At 35.7% G+C, this 24,016-nt stretch overlaps 9 protein-coding genes across 9 annotated transcripts in view; 5 read left to right on the top strand and 4 right to left on the bottom strand.

Moving 5' to 3' along the window:
• Positions 1–915: 915 nt before the first annotated feature.
• RO3G_07382 (uncharacterized protein) lies at positions 916–2,190 on the top strand (the record flags this gene model as incomplete). The annotated part of the gene is made up of 7 exons (XM_067661972.1): positions 916–1,058; positions 1,117–1,434; positions 1,483–1,616; positions 1,664–1,795; positions 1,854–1,933; positions 1,980–2,079; positions 2,135–2,190. The coding sequence occupies 7 exons, from the start codon at positions 916–918 to the stop codon at positions 2,188–2,190; spliced, it is 963 nt and encodes a 320-aa protein (XP_067518073.1).
• A 312-nt stretch (positions 2,191–2,502) lies between these two features.
• RO3G_07383 (uncharacterized protein) lies at positions 2,503–6,991 on the top strand (the record flags this gene model as incomplete). The annotated part of the gene is made up of 13 exons (XM_067661973.1): positions 2,503–3,055; positions 3,102–3,242; positions 3,314–3,439; positions 3,484–3,536; positions 3,588–4,310; positions 4,359–4,541; positions 4,588–4,958; positions 5,006–5,288; positions 5,461–5,495; positions 5,619–6,045; positions 6,106–6,214; positions 6,323–6,462; positions 6,515–6,991. 13 exons carry the CDS (start codon positions 2,503–2,505, stop codon positions 6,989–6,991), a joined length of 3,621 nt encoding a protein of 1,206 aa, XP_067518074.1.
• A 908-nt stretch (positions 6,992–7,899) lies between these two features.
• On the bottom strand, positions 7,900–9,513 carry RO3G_07384 (uncharacterized protein; the record flags this gene model as incomplete). Its single annotated transcript, XM_067661974.1, has 5 exons — positions 7,900–8,674; positions 8,734–9,035; positions 9,158–9,284; positions 9,344–9,417; positions 9,484–9,513. 5 exons carry the CDS (start codon positions 9,511–9,513, stop codon positions 7,900–7,902), a joined length of 1,308 nt encoding a protein of 435 aa, XP_067518075.1.
• A 672-nt stretch (positions 9,514–10,185) lies between these two features.
• RO3G_07385 (uncharacterized protein) lies at positions 10,186–11,554 on the bottom strand (the record flags this gene model as incomplete). Its single annotated transcript, XM_067661975.1, has 3 exons — positions 10,186–11,054; positions 11,198–11,221; positions 11,284–11,554. 3 exons carry the CDS (start codon positions 11,552–11,554, stop codon positions 10,186–10,188), a joined length of 1,164 nt encoding a protein of 387 aa, XP_067518076.1.
• A 604-nt stretch (positions 11,555–12,158) lies between these two features.
• RO3G_07386 (uncharacterized protein) lies at positions 12,159–13,823 on the top strand (the record flags this gene model as incomplete). Its single annotated transcript, XM_067661976.1, has 6 exons — positions 12,159–12,249; positions 12,299–12,828; positions 12,877–13,209; positions 13,263–13,351; positions 13,399–13,473; positions 13,520–13,823. 6 exons carry the CDS (start codon positions 12,159–12,161, stop codon positions 13,821–13,823), a joined length of 1,422 nt encoding a protein of 473 aa, XP_067518077.1.
• Positions 13,824–15,504: 1,681 nt separating this feature from the next.
• Positions 15,505–16,180, top strand: RO3G_07387 (uncharacterized protein; the record flags this gene model as incomplete). The annotated part of the gene is made up of 3 exons (XM_067661977.1): positions 15,505–15,550; positions 15,688–16,085; positions 16,175–16,180. The coding sequence occupies 3 exons, from the start codon at positions 15,505–15,507 to the stop codon at positions 16,178–16,180; spliced, it is 450 nt and encodes a 149-aa protein (XP_067518078.1).
• A 2,996-nt stretch (positions 16,181–19,176) lies between these two features.
• RO3G_07388 (uncharacterized protein) lies at positions 19,177–20,432 on the bottom strand (the record flags this gene model as incomplete). Its single annotated transcript, XM_067661978.1, has 3 exons — positions 19,177–19,879; positions 19,984–20,309; positions 20,358–20,432. 3 exons carry the CDS (start codon positions 20,430–20,432, stop codon positions 19,177–19,179), a joined length of 1,104 nt encoding a protein of 367 aa, XP_067518079.1.
• A 1,549-nt stretch (positions 20,433–21,981) lies between these two features.
• Positions 21,982–22,310, top strand: RO3G_07389 (uncharacterized protein; the record flags this gene model as incomplete). The annotated part of the gene is made up of 2 exons (XM_067661979.1): positions 21,982–22,140; positions 22,305–22,310. The coding sequence occupies 2 exons, from the start codon at positions 21,982–21,984 to the stop codon at positions 22,308–22,310; spliced, it is 165 nt and encodes a 54-aa protein (XP_067518080.1).
• A 446-nt stretch (positions 22,311–22,756) lies between these two features.
• Positions 22,757–24,016, bottom strand: part of RO3G_07390 (uncharacterized protein) — a gene marked incomplete at both ends in the record, with an annotated part of 2,440 nt that continues 1,180 nt past the window's right edge. Inside the window, 3 exons of the mRNA XM_067661980.1 lie at positions 22,757–22,870; positions 22,922–23,311; positions 23,361–24,005. Of these exons, the coding sequence (XP_067518081.1) occupies positions 22,757–22,870; positions 22,922–23,311; positions 23,361–24,005 (1,149 nt within the window). The remainder of the gene's footprint in view (positions 22,871–22,921; positions 23,312–23,360; positions 24,006–24,016) is intronic.

Here is a 24,016-nt window from a genome sequence, read left to right on the forward strand (position 1 = left end):
GCGTCGTAGGAAGTTTCGATGTCAATGTGCATCAACAGCATACGTTTTTCGTTATTTGAAAGCTGTGTCTTGTTTGAAAAAACGGTGCTTGGAATTGACGGATGCAGTGCCTCATTTTTAATCATTAAAAAACGAAATGAATGCTCTGTAAGCAAACCCAATAGGAATTTCTTTTTCTATTTACTGATATTTTCTTCTATAATGTTCCTGTATTGTTTTGTTTCTAGCCCTTTGTGTAATGGAATCTTTAGCAAAAAGACGTAAAAAGACAGGTAACTGCATATCTATTAAAATCCTTTAAGGGAATGAATAAACAGATAATTGCTTAGAGCAGCTATAGTTGATTGAATTTCCATTTCTCCTTTACAAAGGTTCAAGAAAACTTGGGGCTTGTAAGTTGGATACTCTCAAAGTTTTAGAGTTTTCTTTGTTTTATGATTCGGCAAATGCTTTTTCCGGATGTATTTTTGTTGGGACCAGATCAAGCGGATGAGCTGAACTTGGATTGTCGATCTCTTTTCCCCTTACTGCACTGTTCGAAATAACAATTATTAAAATTTTTTCTAGACTAATAATTTTGCATCGATCACTAATTAGGCGCAGTAGTGAATGCTTAGTAAGACGCTATGACTATATTGGCTGATGTATTATCAAACTTTTTTTTAGCCCTGTTGAAAATCAAAAAGTACTCAACAATTTTTATTTTAAAAAGTAATTTTCAGAAAATTCACTTTTACCATTGATTTAGACTTGTAAATGACATGGCCTTCAAGAAGTAAGATGATACTCTGGTTCGTTTCTGTTTTGTGACAACTACACCTCTCAGCCAGATTGCGGAGTGTTGAAAGCGACTTTTTTTAATAGATTAAAACCCAATTTATTGCCTCTTTTCGACTTTTTTTTCTCATCTTTAACATGTCAGTTATTCTTGTCACTGGTGGTACCGGCCTTGTAGGCGAAGCTCTTAAGTGGGTTATCGAAAACGATAAAAGTGAACGCTTTGGTAAAAAGGAAGGTGAAACTTGGGTCTTTTTATCATCTAAGGATGGCGATTTGAGGTACAATAAGATTATTTTTTTTCTCCTTTTTTCAACTTGCTGAACCATTGAATTACAGAAAAGAGCAAGATGTCAAGGCTATTTTTGACAAATACAAGCCAACCCATGTTATTCACTTGGCTGCTATGGTGGGAGGTTTATTCAAAAATATGAAGTACAAACTTGACTTTTTACGTGACAACATGCTTATTAATGAGCATGTGTTGTGGCAATCTAAGGAACACAACGTCAAGAAGGTCGTTTCTTGTCTTTCTACCTGTATTTTCCCTGATGAAACAACTTATCCTATTGATGAAACCATGGTTCATAACGGTCCTCCTCACTCATCCAACTTTGGTTATGCCCACGGTAAGCGTATGATTGATGTTTATAACCAGTAAGTGAATTTGTCTGTTGTTATTTGGAATTCTTATGTTACATATAGAGCCTACCATGAACAATATGGATGTCACTTTACCTCTGTGATTCCTACTAATATCTTTGGTCCCCATGATAATTATGAACTTGAAGGATCTCACGTCTTGCCTGGTTTGACACACAAGTGTTATCTTGCAAAGAGTAAAGAAAATAAGATGATGATTTGAGTGATACTGATGATAACATAGAAAATAACACACCTTTTATTGTTTGGGGAAGTGGTAAGCCTCTTCGTCAATTTATTTATTCTCGTGATTTAGCAAAGCTTTTCATTTGGACTTTAAGAGAATATGAAGAAATTGATCCAATCATTTTGTCAGGTAAAATACATGCGGATAATATATAAACATGAGTTGTATGACTAAGAATATGCTATAGTTGGTGAAGAAGATGAGGTGTCCATAAAGGATGTAGCCGATTCTATTGTAAAGGCTCTTGATTTTAAGGGAGAATATTCTGTAAGTTCTTTTTGTGTTCTATTCATTTGACTAACTATTATTCTAGTTTGATACAACCAAGGCTGATGGACAATACAAAAAGACAGCAAGCAATGCAAAGTTGATGAAGTATATTCCTGATTTCCAATTTACACCATTTGATGTTGGTAAAGTACATTGGTTGTTGATAAACTATAATAAGACTTATACTTTCTTTTGTAGCTATTAAAGAATCCGTTGATTGGTTTGTAGAAAACTATGACAACTGTCGTAAATAAATAAAGTTCTGTATTTTACCGCACATTGATTATATTGTATTTCTGGGATAGGAAAGTTGATAAAAACAGTTATCGTATAACATCACATCTTTCCTATCCTCCCCCCAAAATGAGATATTTTCTGTCTCTCCCTCCCTCCCTCTCTCTCTTTCATCATCTGTCTTGCAGTATCACAATCTTTTTTTTTTTTTTTTTTTTTTTTTTTTTTTTTTGCCCCGGTCTTCTGTAACGGTTTCAACCCCCTGACAACAGACGTATAAAAATGCCTCTTTTTTTTTAAAATTATCTTTTCATTCTCTTTATTCTTTCAAAATGAGCTCATTAACTGCTGAAAATGTGGCCAATTATTTACCTCTTTTGGGTCAATCGCCTCATATCAAGGGTCGTATCATTAATGTTACACATCAAATCCCTTACAACATCCTTCGTGCTCAACACAATGATAATCAATTACCACCTTCTCCACCCAGATCACCTTGCTCCAAATACACTCCTCCTTCCATTGAACCTACTTCTTCATCCGATCCTGTAGCAGCTGCCCCCATATCTAAATTAGCCCGCCATCACAGACGTGGTAACACCTTACGTATGCGATTTCATGCCGCTGATTGGACTGTGGTCGAAAGAAGGGGTCACCAAGCACTCTATGCGGGTCTTCAAAGCTTACGTAAAGATTATGAAACAGTCCACATCGGTTGGACGGGTCCTGTGAAAGAACAAGGCACACAAAAATCAATCACATCGAACCAAATGGCTTTAGAAGACAAAATCAAGTTACAAGCCTTGCTGTGGGATACTGGACGTATTGTACCCATCTTTTTAGATGAAAAATCGCATGGTCATTATGAGGGTTATTGCAAACAAGGTACACTCGCTTTATTCATTATTCAGTCTAGTTCAACTTTCTTTAGTACTTTGGCCATTGTTTCATTATCTGGTACAGTCCACTTCAAACGGTAGTCTAGTTGAAAAGAGTCAGTGGTCTGATTATGTTGCTGTCAATCGTCAATTTGCAGATACGATTATTGAAAACTATCAACCAAATGACATCAGTAAGTCTCTCTCTCTCTTTTTTTTTAAAAAAAAATCTCCCAGGCCCTTTCTGTTGATAATCATTGTCTAGTTTTTATCAATGACTATCATTTGTTACTGGTGCCTGAAATGATACGTGAGAAACTTCCAGAGGCAGCCATTGGTATCTTTATTCATGCTACATTTCCAAGCTCAGAGATATTCCGTTGCTTACAAAGTAAGTTAGTCAAATGAAAGACATGAAATAAATAGATTTATTAGCTCGAAAGGAAATCCTGAATGGTATTCTCGGTGCAAACCTGGTTGGATTTCAGGTAATAAAACAAGGGTTGAAGTGGAAGGATGATGAACGATAATAAAAATAGACGTATTCTTACGCAAGGCACTTCATTTCATCTTGCACACGTGTATTGGGTTGTGAAACGACCCAGGTTGGTGTTAACCATCATGGCGCCCAGATCTTGGTAGGTACTTTTCCGATCGGTGTGGATTGTAATAGAGTGACCCAGTTCTGTAAACAACCCGGTGTGTTACCTAAGATGGATGCTATACGTGACATGCACAGTGGAAAAAAGATCATCGCTGGCCGTGATAAACTAGACAGCACAAAGGGCATCTTGCAGAAACTTCATGCTTTTGAAACCTTCTTGAGAAACTATCCAGAGTGGCATCATAAAGTCGTACTCATTCAGGTCGCTACACCCACCCATGGTGACCATTCTAGATTGGAAGCTAAAATATCAGAGACAGTCAGTCATATCAATGGGAAATATGGTTCACTTCAACATACACCCATTCATTACTATCATCAAGACATTGATCGTGATGAATATTATGCTCTCCTTTCCGTAGCTGATCTGGCCTTAATTACCTGTAGTCGTGATGGTATGAACACCACCAGTTTTGAGTACACTCTTTGCCAGCATCAAAAGTCAGAACCAGGTCAGCTTATCCTATCTGAATTTGCTGGAACGGCTGGTTCGATGGGTGCAGCCATCCTGGTTAATCCGTGGGATTATGCAGAGGTTGCAAAAAGTATGAATGATGCCCTTGTCATGTCTTTGGATGAAAAAGTCACTCGTCATGAGGTAAGGAAGGTTGAATGAGACTGTCTTGTTGACTTATCTGTCACACAGCAACTTTACAAACATGTCACAAGTCGTACCGCTGACTTTTGGGCTCATTCTTTTGTCAAACAGCTGGTTACTGTCAGTCAACAACAAGACTTGCAGTCTCATGCAACACCCACTCTAGACAATCAGAGGCTACTGGATGATTATAGGACATCAAAGAAGAGGATCATGTTCTTTGATTATGATGTAAGTAAATGACACTCAACTTCATCTACTCATACCTTTCCTCTAGGGAACCCTGACACCTATTGTTGCCATGCCTTCAGATGCGACTCCTTCTTTAGAGATGATAAGAGCACTCCAAATCTTGTGTCATGATCCCAATAATATCATTTGGGTTATATCTGGACGAGACCAAGCCACGTTGGATGATTGGATAGGCAGTAACATTCAAAAGATCAATCTGAGTGCTGAGCATGGTTGTTATATTAAATCAGTGGGCTCTGATGGGTGGGAAAGTATTGTGGATGGCTTGGATATGAGTTGGAAGGCAGACGTCATCGAAATATTTGACTACTACACAGAACGAACTCAGGGCAGCTTTGTTGAGCACAAGAAATCATCCATCACATGGCATTATAGACAAGCCGATGCAGAATATGGGTAAGGAATGATAAGCACTGCAAAAACACCTATTGAACTTTCAATAGTGCCTTTCAAGCAAAAGAATGTCAGAATCATTTAGAAAATGCAATCGTATCAAAATATCCAGTCGAGATCCTGGTTGGTAAAAAGAACCTCGAGGTGCGACCCATGTCAATTAATAAGGGTGAGATTGTCAAACGAATCTTATCCAAGAATCCCAACGCGGATCTAGTCATTTGTGCTGGTGATGATAAAACAGACGAAGATATGTTTCGTGCCCTTAGTTCAATTCATCAAAAAGCATCTGGTATCTGGCCAGCGCCAAACGCACATCTATATTCGATTACTGTAGGACCGTCTGAAAAGAAAACTTTTGCAAATTGGCATGTCAACACCCCTCAAGAAATCATCCAAATGTTGGAAAGCTTGGCCAAGTCGTAGTCTCTCATCCAATAAAAAGAGCAGGATTTAATCTTGAGTTTTTCTCCCTTTTATTTCTTTATACAATAATGCTTGTTAGACAAGTATGCTTGTGTTTTATTTTATCGTTACTTAGTTTGTTTGGTAACTTGAAAATACAAAACATATTGCCTTCTTTTCTTTTTTACAACGATTTCTCCAAGTTAGGACAGAAGACATTGCAACTACACTTTATCCTCATATTTATAACGATCTTAGCAATTGGCCCTGTGTGAGATTACTTAATGCCACAAGCACCATTGGCTGCCATGCGCCCAAAAAGAAGACTGGTGTTCTATATCAGGCAGATTCACAGCAAGATCTTGAGGACTTGACCGCACACAAGATATCAAGTGACATTGCAGTTCTCTTGCCACTCGAATTACTAACAACCGATAATATTCAACAATTATCACTTTATAACAGTGTGATTGGCATCATCACCTTAATCACAAACACGACACAAGCATCATCTCCTGATTCAACTTGTCCTAATTGTGAATTCGGACTATATGCAAATGACTCAGACGCACATCAGTGGAATCAAGGAGCTTTAAATTTAATAGAGCAGAACTTTGATATACCCATCTTTGCTATCAAACCAACAGATACCACATCAAGACAAGTTTATGACCAAATCACTAAAGTAACAGAGGCATTGATTATATGTAAAAAGAAGGAAATTGACATGAATCTGTGTATCTAGGCCGCTTCATACAATCGAGAGAAGCAATATAACCAATACCCACTGAAAGCTGTTGATTTTGATTTGTTTATGTGGGCAGCTGTTGATTCAGAAACATGCTTACGAAGAGGTAATCAATGACTTTATGTTATTCTTCTTGTTCACATATTCGATCAAAAAGGCTGGTGTCAGCCTGTAGGTGGTTTTTCTGTTTATTCAACATCGTCATTGGACATAGCAGCAGATGATAACAAACCCATCATTGTGATTTCTGCAAACTTGGATAGTAGAGCTCTATTTCATGATCTGGTCATTGGGTCCACAAAGGATATCTCAGGGCTAGTGACCGTGTTGGCCATTGCAGATGCTTTGAGTCGCGTAAGTTTATTCTGAAATTGCTCTTTTCCTTCTTCTTACATTTCATCACCAGGCACCCATACCATCGGATTCTTTACAAAAACATGTCTTGTACACTTTATTCACAGCAGAATCATGGGGATTTGCTGGATCACAACGATTTGTGAAAGATGTCGTATCTGATTTTCAGTGTACCAATGCTACGCGAGCAGTAGCATGTCCCTACACAGATGCCCCGTGCACGTTCCCATGTGTCCGAAACCTGGATTTTAAACGTATTCAATTTGATCGAATCGAAACGATTTATGAATTTCAATCTGTTTCTGGTATCGATTCAAATTATACGAATGAATACTATATTCATGTGGATAATGTTGAACTCAATCAACCTCTCCTCTCTTCACTACAAAACTATTCAAACCTTAAGGCTGCTCATTCAGATGGCTTACAGCGAAAATTACCCCCGAGCAGTGCCATGAGTTTTTTGCAGCAAAATCGTAATATCCGAGCTGCTGTCATTACTGACTATCAAAGTCAGTTTGGAAAGTAATGAAGGGTAATGATTCTTATTGCATTTTGCTTACCTTCTTTTTTTTTTTTGGAACTCAATAGGTATTACAACAGTGATTTGGATTATGAACTTGATCTTACAATGATGACACGCTCTATTTGCGGACTCGTAAACTCAACCGCAAATGCTATTTATAAAGAAGCATCCAATACAACAAGCTCATCTTCCATATCAGCAGATTGTACTCTGATTTCCAACCTTTTAGAATGTCTTACTTCCAATTTTTCTTGTCCATTCATGCAAAATTATTTTAATGGTACCCGTAACTCTCATTTCCCTCTGATCACTCATTTTTTTCTTTGTAGTATCGGATGTCACTACCTTCAGTCATTATGCTTCCGTTTTTTCATTCAAAAACCCAGAGCCTCGACTTTTGCCAAGATTTGTGTTTAGTTTTTTGAGCGGTGTGAATGGAAAGACGACCAATTCTACATGTGCAACCATTCAAGACTGCTCAACAGGAGAATATTGCATACTGCAAAAATGTACAAAGAGTTTAACCAATTACCACGATGCTTATGGAACTGGACTTCAGTACGATGAAAGCAAAAATATTGTAAAAGTAGTTGATTCTACTAAAGGCACTTGGACTGAAAGCACGTAAGTTTACAAAAAAAAAAAAGAAAAAAAAAAAGACCCAGTTTCACGAAAAAAAAAAAAAAAAATAGTTGGGATGAAACCCGTTTGCGGATATTCATGGTAACTTCCAAAACACATCAAGTGGTTGAACTCGTTTTAGGTATCTTGTGGGCTCTCGCAAGTTTTGCTACTGTTTGGTTTATTAAAAAATACCTTCATAAAACAATGAAAATTGAATAAAACATACTTTACACGTTGATCATGTACACGTTTTTATTAACAAAATTTATCTATGATTTATACATTTATTATTGCTTAACCTCGACAACTTGATTGGCAGCTTTGGCAGCATCCTTGCCGTCTTCCTTCTTTATCTCCTTTACACCCTCAGCAGCTTCTTTAGCAGCCTTGATGCCATCCTCCTTTTTGACTTCTTTAACTGCTTCTGCCGCAGTATGAGCAGCCTTTACGCCATCCTCTTTCTTCACTTCCTTCACACCCTCAGCAGCTTCTTTAGCAGCTTTTACGCCGTCTTCTTTCTTCACTTCCTTCACGCCCTCAGCAGCTTCTTTAGCAGCCTTGATGCCATCTTCCTTTTTGACTTCCTTCACGCCCTCAGCAGCTTCTTTAGCAGCCTTTACACCGTCCTCTTTCTTCGCTTCTTTCACACCCTCAGTAGCTTCTTTAGCAGCCTTGATGCCATCCTCCTTTTTGACTTCTTTAACTGCTTCTGCAGCAGTATGAGCAGCACTAACGCCGTCCTCTTTCTTCACTTCCTTTACAGCTTCTTCAGCTTGTTTCACTGAATCCACAGCTTCCTCTTGCTTCTTTCTGTTGTTGCGACGCTTTCTGGTCTTCTTTGGCTTTTCTTCGCTTTTTTCTACTTTCTTGTCGTTTTCTTGTGATGATGGCTTTCTTCTTCTCACTGAGTTCTTCTTTTGAGAAGTAGCGGCTCTGATATGAATAGGACGGCCCTTTAATTCGACCGTACCAAATTCTTTTAATACTCTCTGCTGTTCTTCAACAGATTCGAGCTCTACAAAACCATATCCCTTGGATCTGCCTCTTCTCCCTGGGTTTCTTCTAAATCATGTAAAAATCAACATAAATCATCCACATGACAGGAGTATATATCCACTTACGATTTTTGTCTGGCAATCATAGCATAGGTTACATTATAGTTTTTGAACAGACTGTATAAATTAGAGACGCCAGCTCTGAATGGAAGATTTGCAACAAATATGGAAGCACTTGGTTCGGATCCTTCATCGTTCACTTGGTCCTTAGAAGAAGAATCTTTAGTGGAAATATCTTTTGGGGCTTCTTTAGTAGAAACATCCTTAGCAGCCGTCTCCTTGGTTTTTTCTTTTATAGAATCGTCTCTGGCAGGCAACTCGTCAACATTTTCTTTTTGATTGGAACCACTGATTTCTTTGTTATCTTCCTATAGTATTTTGTCAGCAGCGAAAATATTAATTCACCCGACCTGTCACTTGCCTCCTTGGAGACTTTCTTTGCAGCCTGCTTTTTTTTCGCTTCTTGAGGACTGGCCACTTGAATATTAACCTCGCGTCCATCCAGCTCCTTTCCGCTCAATTCTTTGGCTGCTTTTTCGGCTTCTTCCAAAGAACTAAAGGAGGCAAAACCATAACCTAAAGATCTTCTACCTTGTCTGACAATGAACACTTTTAAACTAAAACATAATGTCAAAATTGCTTGTTTCAAAACTTTCCTTCATTCTATTTCACTTACACTTTGCCAGCAGCACCAAGAAAGTTTCCCAAGTCTTTACTTTTGGTTTTAAAACTCAAATTGGCAATAAAAACCTAAACATAGAAGGTTAGCATCTTCTTTATGGAAGAGAAGGATAAGGGGGAAGTGACCTTGTGTACAGTTTGCTTGATAACAGTAGTTTCAGACATATTTTTTACTGGAGAAATTTAAAAAAAAAGAAATGTGTAGGTAACGCGTGTTTAGAAATAAGAGAAATTAAAAGAAATCAAAAGAAAACAGAAGAAAAATCAATTCATGCTGGCATTTCATTGGGCTGTCTTACACTTGGTCTAACCCTGAAAGTACGTCATGTGGTTTAAAAGCCAATGATTAATCAAATACAAGTGGTACAAATGGTGTCGGAAAATAAAACAAGGGCAGTAAAAGATGGGAATGCACGTTGCTTGCCGTTCTCTCTCGTGCTATTCATTACCATGTCAGCATTCAATATGTCTTCCAAAGAACGACAAATTATAGAATCTTTTTATGTCAAAATTACTTTACTCTCTTGAAAAAGAATGTATTGATTATATTACATACAGTTGCTGTTTCATAAAGAGATTATCCGCCTTTACCAGCTGCTTTATTCTTGATGTAACTATTTTTATTGGCTCCTGCTTTTACAAAATTCAGGAACGAGAAATATAAAAGGTACGAGAAACACGTGCATTGGATTTTAATGTGTAGTACATGCTTGTTCTTAATGACGCGAACATAGTATTTAATGATTTGAGTTCAAACTCTTGGGATTGAAATATCTTTATTTTTATAAAAAATAAAGCAAAAGCAAAGCTTCAATAATTATTTATTTTCTCTGCTTATTATTGAATATCCATCCTGGGCCCATCTACTATAACAGCATATTCAGACAGGATCGTGCTTGACTTGATAACAGAAGAAGTGGGAACTTCAACATTTTCATCTGATTTTTGTATTTCATCCAAAATTACTTTTTCTTGTACCACATCCACGTCTTCATTCATCTCAAGTTCTTCAACCCTTTCAACTTCTGAAGAAGCCTTTACAAAAGAAGCAGAATTACTTTCTTGAACAGCCTTGACAGCAAAGTCAACAAACAACTCATCGTATCTATGAATCATGTCCATTTTGCTTTTACCAACAATATGATGAATCATGAACCAATCATGTACAAAATCTTCTTCAATCAAAGACACTTCAATCTTTCCATCTGTCTTTATAGCCTCACACAATTCCACAGCACCATCACGCAAAACTTCTCTCTTGCCAACAAAGGTCAAGACGTGCTTTGGCAAGAACCTGTCAAAGTCATGAAGTATTTTACACATACTCAAGATGGGTAAATCTTCTGGTTTGGTTTCGGGTAAACCAAGGTATTCTTTAAAGACCAATTCATATAATGCTGAAGAGACCAAATCTTGCTTCTCGTATTTTTCCCATGATTCGCGATCTCTCTCGGGTGATACGAGAGGCGAAGAAAGTAAGATGGCTGCAGGTAAAGGCATATCAAAGTTTGTCCTTGGCGCCTCCAAGTCGTGTATCATTTGAGGTGCATAAGTTCTGATGAGCGTTTCGAGAGCAAGTGCTCCACCGGCTGAGTCTCCAGAAAAGATAATCTTGGATGGCGAAACACCAAGCTGTTGAGTGAGATAATTGTAAGCAGCAATACATTCATTCAATGGACCTGGATATTTATGCTTGGGTGCTAATCCTTTGATTACATTTGAATAAAAATGATACAAATTTCTTAATAATTCATGTTACCATATTCAACAGACATAATACAAGCATATAAGTTATGCTTATTTTTAAAAAGCCTCAACCAACTGATGAATGAGTCCATATACATCGTACTATGTCCCGTCCTGAATCCTCCCCCTATCATTATTATTGTAACCGTTATTCTTTAATTGTTTTTTATTCTTATTATTATTGTTTACCGTGAATCTCAAAGATAACGACATCAGATTTTTGTAAACGTTTAATAGCAGTCTCATCATCACATCGAATCATTTCAGACATGATCAAACTACCCTTCCAGTGTTCATTATCAAATTTACGAATAAATCTCTTTTGATCTTTGAGCGGTTGAGTAAATTCATGTACAATGTTTCTTGCAAAAGAAGGATGCATTGTAAGAGCGGCTCTTATCACTTGAAGAGAGATTGCTGGATGAGAATAAGTTTTGATGAATTGCCTGATGTCGTCCATGGTTAAGTAAATGATGGATAAAGAAAAGAAAAAGAAAGTTTTATTTTTTTTTTATATATAATTTGAATTTAAGACTGTTTATGTTGGTAATACAGTTTGATATAAATATTACTTGTAAGCCAAAATTATCTAAAAATGGATCATAATAGATCGTCAGTGTGAATTGTTTATGCTTTCGTTATCTTTTGTTGAAGAATGCGTCTTGATACCCTTTGAATACAATGAATGAATACCTTAAAATAACCTTGTTCATACTAAACAAGGTTTGAATGCGGTAAAGAAAAAAGTATCAATCTTGCCTTAAACACTTTTAACAAAACAATATCTCCCTTGGTCAAATCATTTAATCTTTCCAGTTCATTTTTTTTTTAATTTACTACAAAAAAGTCAAACTCTCTTTTTTTGTTCCGCTTAAATACAAACTGGCATCTTATTCGCTCAATAGAATCTCCATATGAAATTGAATAACGTTCTGCTGCATATTTAAAAAGTTCATTTCATTCAATAAAATGACCAGCAAGTCACATGTTCACTCGCTTTTTTTTTTTTTTTATATCTTTAAATTACTCTCTGCTTGCTTGCTTGCTTAAAAAGATATAAAAACATGACATTTCACTGTAAAAGATGTAGTCAACCATTAAAGATTGATGATTCTCTGATGAATTTAGACCAAGCAACGGCAGATATGCTTATCGGTAACAAACATATTTAAAACTCTTGCCTCGACAACTAAACTTTGCTTAGCTCCACTTCTTGCCGAAGGACAATTTGAAGCACAAGAACATCAAAAACGCGCCGTAAAGCAAGTCTCATTTCCAGATCCCATGTGCCGCAAACCAATGCCTACTGAAAAACGAAAGAGCTATCCAATCGTATCAGAGTCATTTGTAATGTTACCTCATCCTAATCAACAGCAACAGCAGGCTATCCATCGCCCGATCTTGGCCTCCAAATCAACAAACACAGTTGCCACTGTTACTACGCCAACCCATGTCGAATTTCAAACTACAGTAGAAGAAGCCAACTGGACAAGAAATAATAGTTTATCGCACAGACTTAAAGTAGCCAACCGATTATTTGATATCATGTCTTCTCAATCTAATGTGGACCATCCACTGTGTCAAGAGTGTACGGATATGTTGCTTGAAGCTTTGGAGAAACAGTTGGAAGATGTGAGCCGTGAACGTGATTGTTATATTGAGTTTATGAAGAAAGTAAAAGATAGTAGATTATCAAATGAAGAAGAGCAAGAACTTCGAAAGCAACTTGAAGAGGTAACAAAAGAGAATTTATGTTTACATTGACTCATATCCAATCTGTAGCTTCAATTAGCAGAAGAAGAAGCTTCAGCAGAATTACAGAAATTGCAGGAAGAAGAGAAAAGGCTTGAAAAAGAACTAGAGGGATTAGAAAATCAGGTGGAAAGATTGGATGATGAAGAAGATGAATTTTGGGAAAAGTGTAATGAGTATCAATTGAATCTTGACACATTTCAGAATGAAAGAGATTCCATCAATCTTAAATATGATCATGACGTGAAGCAGTATGACAAGTTACAAAAGACAGTCGTCTATAATGACGCATTCTGTATATCGCATGATGGCCCCTTTGGAACGATCAATGGTTTCAGATTAGGAAGGTTGAGTACGCATCCGGTAAGGTGTTGATGATTCTAATAACAAATTCATCTACTGACATAACATAAAAGGTGGAATGGAATGAGATCAATGCAGCTTGGGGACAAACATTATTGCTACTGTATACAATTGCAAACAAGCTAAAATTTCAATTTCAAAAGTAATAATCAAATTCACCTATTCCAATCTCCTAATATCATTGATTAGTTATCGACTGGTACCTATGGGATCATTTTCAAGAGTAGAAAAAGTAGGTGGTGATAGTGTGATATCCTATGAACTGTAAGTTTGCTTTACAATTGATATAAAACTAATTCAATCCTACTAGGTATGGCACAGGTGATTTTGGATTGAACAGAATGTTTTTGAACAGAAGGTTCGATCATGCAATGGTAGCCATCCTGAGTTGTTTAAAGCAGTTGGCCGACTTTGCTGAAGAAAAAGACAAGAGTTTGAGATTACCTTATAGAATCAATAAGGACAAGATTGGTGATTTATCTATTCGATTACAATTCAATCAAGATGAATCATGGACAAAGGCATTAAGATACATGCTGACAAACATGAAGTGGATCCTTGTTTTTGCTAGTAGGGCCAATACAGCCAATGAGTCTGAAACCAGTGCTAAATGACCCCCTTTTTAATAAATTTTTATACCCATTTTGTATGATGATAAAGTATTCCAAAGGATACTAGTTTTTCAACCATATTCAATTGGCAGACTGATAGATTTACGTTATAATTAAAATAGAAAAGAGTTTGCGTACAGCGCCAATTCGATAGTTATATATTTTTGTCTATAGCGTTTTATATAGGTGTGAGTTAAAAGACATTAGAATTTATTCAAAAAGACAACAACAGAATAGACAGTTTTCACTTTGGTAAAGTTTCCTCGCATATTGTCTTCAAGCTTATTTTACTAGAAAGCGATGTACAGGAACTTTCTCATCTAAAAAGTCTGAATACAAAATAAATATTTGAATTGCCTTATCCAAATTTCATTTTTAATGCCTCTACTGTTCAAATAATTGCTAATAATAAATCAAGAATAAAACAATACAATAAAAGCTAGAATGGTATAAAAATATCATTCCAAATAACCTTTTTTAATCATGGACATGGTAACCACGCATACCTTCCAAAAAGACCGATGCCTTCATGGCTTGCTGCAACTCATCTTTTCAGTGTTTGTTTAGATATATGAACCCATTCTTTGTTCAACTCACAGATTAAATCATTCTGTGTAGTTAGCTCATCCTTTTTAGAAACCATAGGTCGTTTCAAAATGTACTAAATGTTCTCAACTGGATTCAAATCAGAATTTGTGAAGGCCATATGTCAAAGATATTGATCACAATAGTTTGTTTATACTGTTATATGTAGATATCTGTGTCACATTGTACACTATCCTCTCGATAAATGCAGTTATATGCATGTTTACTTGGATCCAAAGGTAGGAATGCTGGCTTGATATTGATGTACTCATCCTGATTTAACATGTCTCCCACGACAACAAGGGGAGCCAACGCTCAGCAGTAAGACCTAATTAAAGCATTAAAAATTAATTGCAAAATTTGTTATGGGTATCATATGCGATGAAAGCAACCTTTTCTATCTTTCTTTAAAAATGACAATACATACTGTCATATCATCTTGCTTCATAATCCAGTAAATGCACTCTTTAATACAAACATGCCTTTTGTGATATATAAAACTCTAAGGCCTTGCTTTCTCAATACCTGTAAGCATTGACTCATCGAATATACTGTTATTGGAGATATCAGTCACAGGCGTAGAAGGGATCTTTAGGTGTATCAAATTCTTTTTTAAATACCTCTGGTCTGATTGAACAATTCTGGATGGCAGTGATAATTGCATTGACATTCTACACGACTGTTTTAATTGTTAATTTCGAAAGGCCCAAAACATCAATCTTACTCTGATATATCATATATATTTTATTCATAAGACTCATTCTTTCCAATACCGCTTCATACTCCGTTTCATTCATACTTTTTGATGTAGGGTGTATTTTAAAGCAGATTTTCTTTTTTATCTACTGATTACAAAGTAAAGAGATGAGAAGAAGACCCGTTGGATTGGCTAATGCTCGACACAGAGAAAGACTTGATGTAAATAAAGATTAAAAAATATAAAACGAAAGCGTTTTTACATTTTTTTAAAAATAAAAAGAGAGACTATCAGCAAGTAGGTGATTCTATAGCTGCTCAAGAACTGCAACAGGTTTACTTTATTCAACCAAAATCTAGAGTTTTGCTTACGCTAATCATGTACAAGTAGCTCCAAAAACAAATGGAAACATTTAAAGCCAATTTACAAGAGTTTGCTCAAAAGCATCGTAAAGATATTCGAAAAGACCCAACCTTTCGAGCTCATTTTCAAAAAATGTGTGCTAATATCGGTGTTGACCCACTTGCCTGTATTGTAAATAATAGGATCAGTGTATTGTTATAGCATAACTAACATATGCAATAGCCAATAAGGGGTTTTGGGCCGATTTACTAGGTGTGGGTGATTTTTATTATGAATTGGGTATTCAAATCATTGAAGCCTGTATTACAAGTAGATCTAGTGATGGCGGATTGACTGAACTGGCAGAGATTATGCGAAGAATCAAGACAATGCGAGGTATGGATACAAAGCAGCAAATTACAGAAGATGATATGATTCGAGCCATCAAGACATTGAAGCCGCTAAGTGGAGGCTATCAAGTGTTGCAGATTGGTGATAAAAAGCTGGTTAGATCTATACCTAAGGAACTGGATAAAGATCAGACTACATTACTATTGCTTGCACAGAAAGAAGGTTACGTTACTTTTGATATGGTTTACCGTGAATTGGGTTGGAATAAGGAAAGAATTGTTGCGGCTACGGTAAGTGACATAGATCGATATGTAGTTGAAATGAAACTCATAAAAAATTAGACTCATTTACTCCAAGACGGTATTGCTTGGATTGATAGCTTTGAAGGGATTGATTCATATTGGATACCCAGTTATTTTCCGCTTCAATTCTCTTTAAATTAACCTATAAGCAAGTTTATACAGTGTTTTAATCTAAAGTGAGACTATTTAATAAAACAAATTAAACACTTTAAAAGGTAAAAGAGATGAACGCCAAATTTTTTTGAGGCAAGTGAACAAAACAAATCAGACAATGCAGATTCTTTTTGTAGACGATTTTTTTTTTATCATACTGTCACTCTCCACCTTTTACTGTGGAGTGCAATGTAATTGAGCAACTGGCTGTATACACACATATCTTTAGCTTTGTAGTATTGTATCTGAAATGGCAATAGTATAAGCACTTCATAATGTCTAAGAGGAACAAAGTTTATAATTCAATCATCAAGACATTATGCTATAAAGTAATGGACTGTTTGATCATTATTCATCATATCATATAGTATGAGGTTATAGGTAGAATTGTTTCATTGTTCTAACTCCACTCTAGCAGTGACACTATGTTGTCAAAAGACAATGATAGCACAAATGACAACAATAATAAAAAATGCTGTCAATTCATCTATTTTCTTTTTCTTTTTCTTTATGAAACCGCCTCTAAAGATCATAACTGTTAAAGGTTCAATCGCTGGTATTGGGTGGAAGCCATAATATATTCCGCTACTCAAGACGCTTGTAGCTAATGTTCATACCCTTGTGTTATATACATTCTCCTTTTTGAAGTACATCTTTATTCAAGAACTGGAAAATAACCCTGAGTTTCCCTTGGAGAATTTCATTAACGTTGACTTTTTTAAAAAGTCTTTTTGTCACTCCTCAATAATTACAAGCCAGACAAGCAGAAAGCTTCGACATAATCAAGAACTTACAAAGGGCTAGTACTCAACTATCGACACCAGTACTTTCAGTGCTGTTCGTAAGAGCTAGTTAATACGAAGTATGCTAATCAGATTGCCTCTTATGAAGTGGTGAAGATCGTCGCTGTTTATCTGAATGGGGTCAAGGTTCAATTCGGAAACAAAGTTCGAATGTTTCTTAACTTACTCTTAAAGAAGAATGAAAGAATCAAGGCACCGAAAAGTGAGATGAAGAAAAACGGGGGAACAAAGAGATTGCAGCAACTATAAAGACAATAACAGAGCAGACAAACAAGGTTAAGCTGGCTATATCGTCAAAAAACATTGAAGATATGCCTAAAGAGTTTTTCTCCTCAAATGATTTAGATACAATCTGTAACCTTTTTGACTCATATTCGACGGATTATAGATTTGCAAAAGGCTCAATCTATTACGACTGTAAAGCTAACCCTCTCAAACACATAAAAGCGTACTACAGATTATCAAGCATGTGCGAAGTGCTTCAAAAACAAATCATTCAATTGCTTTCCATTAAGAAAGGGCTTCGTACCATCGTACATGACGGTTGATACATATATTTTAAATACTCAAATCTTGAAGAATTTCATCATCAGCCACTTGGATAAAGAAGTAGTATGACGAGTCGTTCTTGATGTTACATCAAAGGTGATGAAACCATAAGGAGAAAGAAAATTAATGAAGTTTAGATGTACGATATATACAGATGGCGTAGGTGTGTCGATATTAAAGCAAAACTACGATACGAAGAAGAAAGGCGGAATCAGTGGCAAAAAACGAAGGCCTATTGAAGCGGACGAATTCCAGTATATTGAGAAGTTGGGAAAAGAAGATTGTTGGCTGGTGTTGGGAAATGTATATTAATTAATCCTGGCCATCGAGACTTGCTTTGGTGCATGCATGAAAAGAGCACTGTTGAAAATAAAATGATTTATCGATATACAAGCAACAAAAAAGCAATCAAAACTAAATCCAAAAAATTCAGGAAGCTCAGGAACAATTTGAAGAGAAACGAAGTGATTGCAGCCGAGCTTTTCCTATCGCATCTCAAATCTTCAAATTGTCAACAAAGACAAGTTTGTCGAGTATCTTCAAGAAAGAGTCAAAGAAGGCTTTCTGGTGTACCTTCTTGACGAGTTCCGGATTTCTAGTCTGTGCCCTTCTTATCAGAACGGTGAACTTGAAACGTTTAAAAAAGTACAAAAACCTAGACCATATCAAAGAGAAAAGTATCCCATTGCAGATTGTCATGGCCATTTAAGGTAAGCGCTTTTATATGCAAGTAAAAGAAAAAAATAACAAGCTTTCATAATTTCTGCTCAGGTGCAAAAATCAACAATGTTTAAAGGTTGTAACCAGTACAATAGAAGCTACTGCTAAAGTTCCTCTTCGTCGTCTTTGGAATCGTGATATAGCCGCTACATTAAACTTTAGACACATCCTTTTTAGCCTGCGTGCAAATAGTGAAAGACCAGAACGTTTCTGCAGATCGAAAAAATCTCTCTCCACCTGCTCTAAAAGAGAGAATATGTCATCATCATCAGCTAGCACTAGTCAACCGACAAAAAGACCAAATAATCCTTTGTAGTTTCCGCCGTATTAATCCCAGATACAGTGTAAGACTTTGAACAATAACGTAAGGGATTGCTTCGTCTACATTTTTTTTGGTATGTGTCTACAAAAAGAATCTGCATTGTCTGATTTGTTTTGTTCACTTGCCTCAAAAAAATTTGGCGTTCATCTCTTTTACCTTTTAAAGTGTTTAATTTGTTTTATTAAATAGTCTCATTTTAGATTAAAACATTGTAACTGGCAACAATTCTTTGAACAGACTCCTGTCTTGGAGGAGATTGTCACCAATCAAATCCAGAAGAAATTATTGTAATTATCTGCTTACAATTCTTTATGCTAATATCTTCTGTATTTTCGCGACAAGTCACTGTTTAATACACCTGCATCGCTCTTAACCCTTATACTCTTTGATGAGTTTTAATAAACATTAAAATTTTCATCCACAAAAAAAAAAAGATTAAAACGTTGTATATACAAAAGCGTGTTAAATATGCACATCATGAATAATAATAGCTATAAGCAATCATGCGATAAAAAAATTATGTACCAGTTACCTAAGCCAATTCTTTAACAATATAAAGAGCGGCAAACACAATAAAGGTACATAAGGGTATACATGCAACTCCATAACTCCAAAACAAAACATGCAACATTTCATCTTGAAAGGCTCGATTTGCTTGTGTAATTTGAGCGAGATTAATCGATGTCGGCATGCAGCCTGCAATAACCATCGATACAATAAAGACTGGGTCCTTGGCCAAATCCAACTTGAGCCGAGAAAATGCATAGATAATAGGAATGATGCAGAGAGGTACCAAGAAAACACGGATCAAGAGGGTTGCCTTGACAGTCTGTTGAACCTTGTTTGATATGGTACCTTGTACCTGACGAATGGTTTTTAGCTGAGCCCCTAGACAAATCAGAACGATCGGTACCGAGGCTTTTCCGCAGGATTCAATGGCATGTGTAAAAGATACGTAGAAAAAGGAGTCTTTGTTGTACAGGATGCTTTTGAGAGGGTTGCAAAGGCCGACCAAGAAGGCCAAAATGGCTGCATAGAGTGGAGGTGACATGAAGCCCTGAATGTACTTCATGGCTTTTCTAAAAAGTGGGCTGCTATCTTTCTCGGATGTGCGTATGCTACCGTACGATGTTAAAGTAGCCGAGTCAACATGTGAAATAATCGATGTATAGTCAGCAACTACCTCCTCTTCATCTTTTGATTCTTTTCGTAATAAATTAAATCCAAAAGACCATCTAAAGAAATTTGAAAACAATCCAAAGAAAAGTATATATGAAACTCCCCTGGTTGAAGTTAGCATAAATAACATCTTTTGTGAATAGATATGATTGTATATTACCTTGCTGCAACTATCGCTTGAGAATCGCCAACTTCACGATAAAGAGATTTCCCTGCTTCTGAGATGGCTAATCCAGATATGATGGCCACAGGTAGCGAGTTGGCGTTACTAAACATTGTGCAAGCTAGCACGAATCGTTTCTGATGTTTATCAATATCAAATAAAGGAGAGACTGTTTGACAAAATATCCAAGAGATGAACATGAAAGTGATATAAAAGGCAGGCACAGGCCAAAGATTTAACAATCTTTCCAGCGACACTACTGAGGCAATGTTGACAAATAATAGACATGGGGTAAAGAATACCATGTTTAGTCTTGATAGCCACTAATAGGAAAATGTTAGATATACTCGATTATATTATGATTTACTCACCTTTTGTTGTTCATCATCAATATAACCATAAGTTGCTAATAATGTACCAGCAAAAACTATAGTCATGACTTGCATTATTGCCTAAAATAAAACGGGGTTACACACATCATTTCATACAAATTAAATCAAACTTTACTTGAACAGAAGATAGAATTAATTCAAGCATTTATAAAATTGATACAATAACAAAGAAAGTATGAAAAATAAAAAAGAGAAAAGAAGAGAGAAAGGGAAAATTAAAAACAATTTGATGTAAAATCACACATATTGTGTTTTTTGACTATCAAATGATGCAATGAGGGCGGATGATTCATTAGCAAAGTGATTATAAATTCCCCTTTCTTCAATGTATATTTGTGCACATGAATATAATTTTACAAGTTGATTTGCTTGCTCAAAAGCATTCAACATATGCCGGCTTATATTTTATTGTGCAAGTTGTAACAATACAGAAAGAATAGCATGCTTTATTTCTCAAGAACAAAATTTCATTCACCTTATAGCCATTTCGGATAAACTGTTTGTGTTTCTTTTTTAGCCTTCTTTTTGCTTCAATCTATACATTTTTTTATGAAAAGAGTATAAATTATGTAGACAATGATTATGAATCCAAGAGTACATCTGAAAGAAGGATACACAAAAAATAAAGACCCCCTTATAAGAAAGGAATTTCTTTTCAAAAAACAAATTTTATGTGCCTTACAATATTATAATCCATCATTTTTCATAAAGTATTTATACCTGTTTGCGCTGCTCCAAGTAGTAGCGGATAAAAAAAAATCTCTTGAATATGATCCGGAATTTTACAGAGATGAGTTTTTGAGAATTCTGTATGAATGTAAATACGGTCCTTCTTTGCCCAAAAATAGAATTTAACTGTCTTTTTTCTGACAAATTTATTGAAACTTGTAAAATCTTTTCCCACAAATTCTTGTAGTAGTCCAATGAATTATAAATGAGAACAAGGATACAAAGCTTGTTGTTAATTTGAAATGTTAACAAGATCCCACTAAATTAAAGACAAAATACATTTGCTTTCACTATGCCCAACAATACCTTGAAAATACACAGAGTCATACACCGAAAATAAACAAAAAGGGGCACAAAGAATTTAAAACTAGAATAAACGAGAAAATTAAGGGTCTTTTTGTATTTTTACTCCAGGCGCAGAAAAACAAAAGCTTTATCTGACAAGTAGTGTACCTGAATGCATTAACCTAAGAAGAAAAAAGGGGGAAGGAATAAGAAAAGAAGTGGTGTACACTTGGCGACTATAGTGTAACCTTTATTCACCCAATATTTTTTTTTTTTTTTTTTGGTTTGTGTAAATAAATCAACGAAACTCATTGCTTTCTCTTCTTCTTTTTGTTTTGTTTTTTCTTCTTTTTTACCCTTTTTTTAAAAAAAATTAAAAATGTCATTTTATTATGAACAATCAAATACAACAGGCTTATCCCAAATAAAGTAAAACGAAAAGAATGATATGTGCACAATAAGAAGTCTAACAATTGCTTTAACAGAGATAATTATCCCATTCTTGATATTTCAAACGAAAATGTAAAAAAGGAGAATAAAGTTATTTGTTTACTAATAACATGTGCCGGAATAGGCTTATGCGTCTGATATGGATCGATTGGATGGTCGATCGGTCATTGACCCTCAAGGAAAAAGCTATCATATGCAATTACCAAGTATAAACCAATTCGATTTTATTATGCCTTCTCAAGATAGTAAATCTTCACATCAATCCACTATTCGTGCGCCTCGTACATCAAAGAAACACGTAAGCTGATAGCGATTCTTATTGTAAATATACTTATTCCTTTTCACATCAGAAAAGTATGTCTTCTTTTACAACTCAAAAAGTCACTTTTCCGATGCGATGTCAGTCATGTCAAAGGTACACAAAAATAGTTTTTAATTCTTAAATGACTCATTATCATTTAGTACTGAAACACCAGAGTGGCGTAAAGGACCCTTTGGTAAGTTTATTATGTTTGTTATTGTTTTTGTTCTCATTCTTCTTCTTATTTTTGAAGGTCCTAGAACTTTGTGCAATGCTTGTGGATTAAGTAAGTTTGAAATCTAAAAAAAGAAAAAAGGGGAAAAAATATTCATTGTTCTCTCAGTCTGGACCAAATTAAACAAACAAGAAAAAGTCAAAAGTACCAGCAAGAAACAGGATTTATGTAAGTTTCTTTTGCCATTTTTACCAATGTTCCTCTCATAACCAAAAAAATATAGGTAACCAAAGCACCAAAGATGATTCATCCACAAGTAACAACAATAAACCAACTCTTTCTTTTCTATTGTCATAGAAACATGTTAAATATATGTATGCACATTGAATTCTTTTGTTTTATTTCCCTTTTATTAATGTTACAAATATAAAATAAAACTTATGTAAAGGTTGCTTGTACACTTCTTTTGATACGAAGCATTTCTTTAAAGGTATCTTCGTTTCCATGATGAACTTCAAAATCGTGCCATGTTTTCCAAAAGTCTGCATGTTTCTATTGTAAAATATAAGTTACAGTAATCATTTCAAATAAAATAAAACTTACTCTAGGATCAAACATTTGGGCAGCAAAACCATAAATGGCACGAGCACGCTCAATTTCACCGAGTTTTTGCTCCAATGCTGCATATCTTAAGGCCATGATTCTCACATCCTTGTCAGGCAATGATTCAATAGCGCTTTCATAAATTTCTCTAGATGCCATCACACCAAATGATTCAGTTGCTTTGGCAATATAGTATTCATACATCTCTCTGCGATCTTCATCAGCTACTGCCTTTGTAGCACGATCATACACTCTCATCGCATGACGAGCTAAACCATGTTCTTCTTCCAATTTACCATACATCAAATAAATAGATTTAGCATATTTTGGAGGGCATTGATCCAAGGCTTGTTCAAACAAATCTCTTGCACGTTCCAATTTCGTACCACCCTACAGAGGTCATATGAGTTTTCGTATCATAGCTCTTTTATAAACTTACATAGCGTTTCAAGAATCTTTCCAAGTAAATATTCCATAATTCAAATGCAATAGGCCATCCAAATAATTCAATACCACGTTCATAGACTTTATATGATTCTTCAAAGTATTGATTTTCTTCTAAAAAGGTTGCATAGTTCACAATTGTTTGAGGATTTGCTATTCTTAAATCCATCACCTTATCATACACAGCCTTTGTACTTTCAACTGTACCCACGCTTTCCTCAAGGTCAATATAGAAACTCCAAAGACGAAGACTTTTGAATAATCTGTGTTGCACAGGAATCGATTCATCATGAAAGTTGACCTGCTTTGGATTAACATCAAGAAACTTGGGTGTTTGTGTCGCGCGCGCCATAATATCAATAGCTCTATCAAAGTCATCATGTCGTGTTTCCATTTCTGCATATTCACACCAGATATCTGCCAAGTCACTCACTGATTTGTAATTGGTTTTGACGGCTTTTTCAAAGATGGCTCGAGCCGAATCCAAATCGTCTCCGTCTTCATAAAATTTGGCAAACTTGGCCCACAAATCTTGTAGCTTACCGTGGGCTTTCTTAGGGTGAATAATCTGTACAGCCTGTGTGTAGGTTTCGACGACTTTTTCCTTATTATTTCCCCACAAAAGCGCAAGTTGTTGCCACTCCAAAACGT

The sequence above is a fragment of the Rhizopus delemar genome, genomic scaffold (assembly GCF_000149305.1).
Source record: "Rhizopus delemar RA 99-880 supercont3.5 genomic scaffold, whole genome shotgun sequence".
Classification (NCBI taxonomy): Eukaryota; Fungi; Mucoromycota; class Mucoromycetes; order Mucorales; family Rhizopodaceae; genus Rhizopus; species Rhizopus delemar.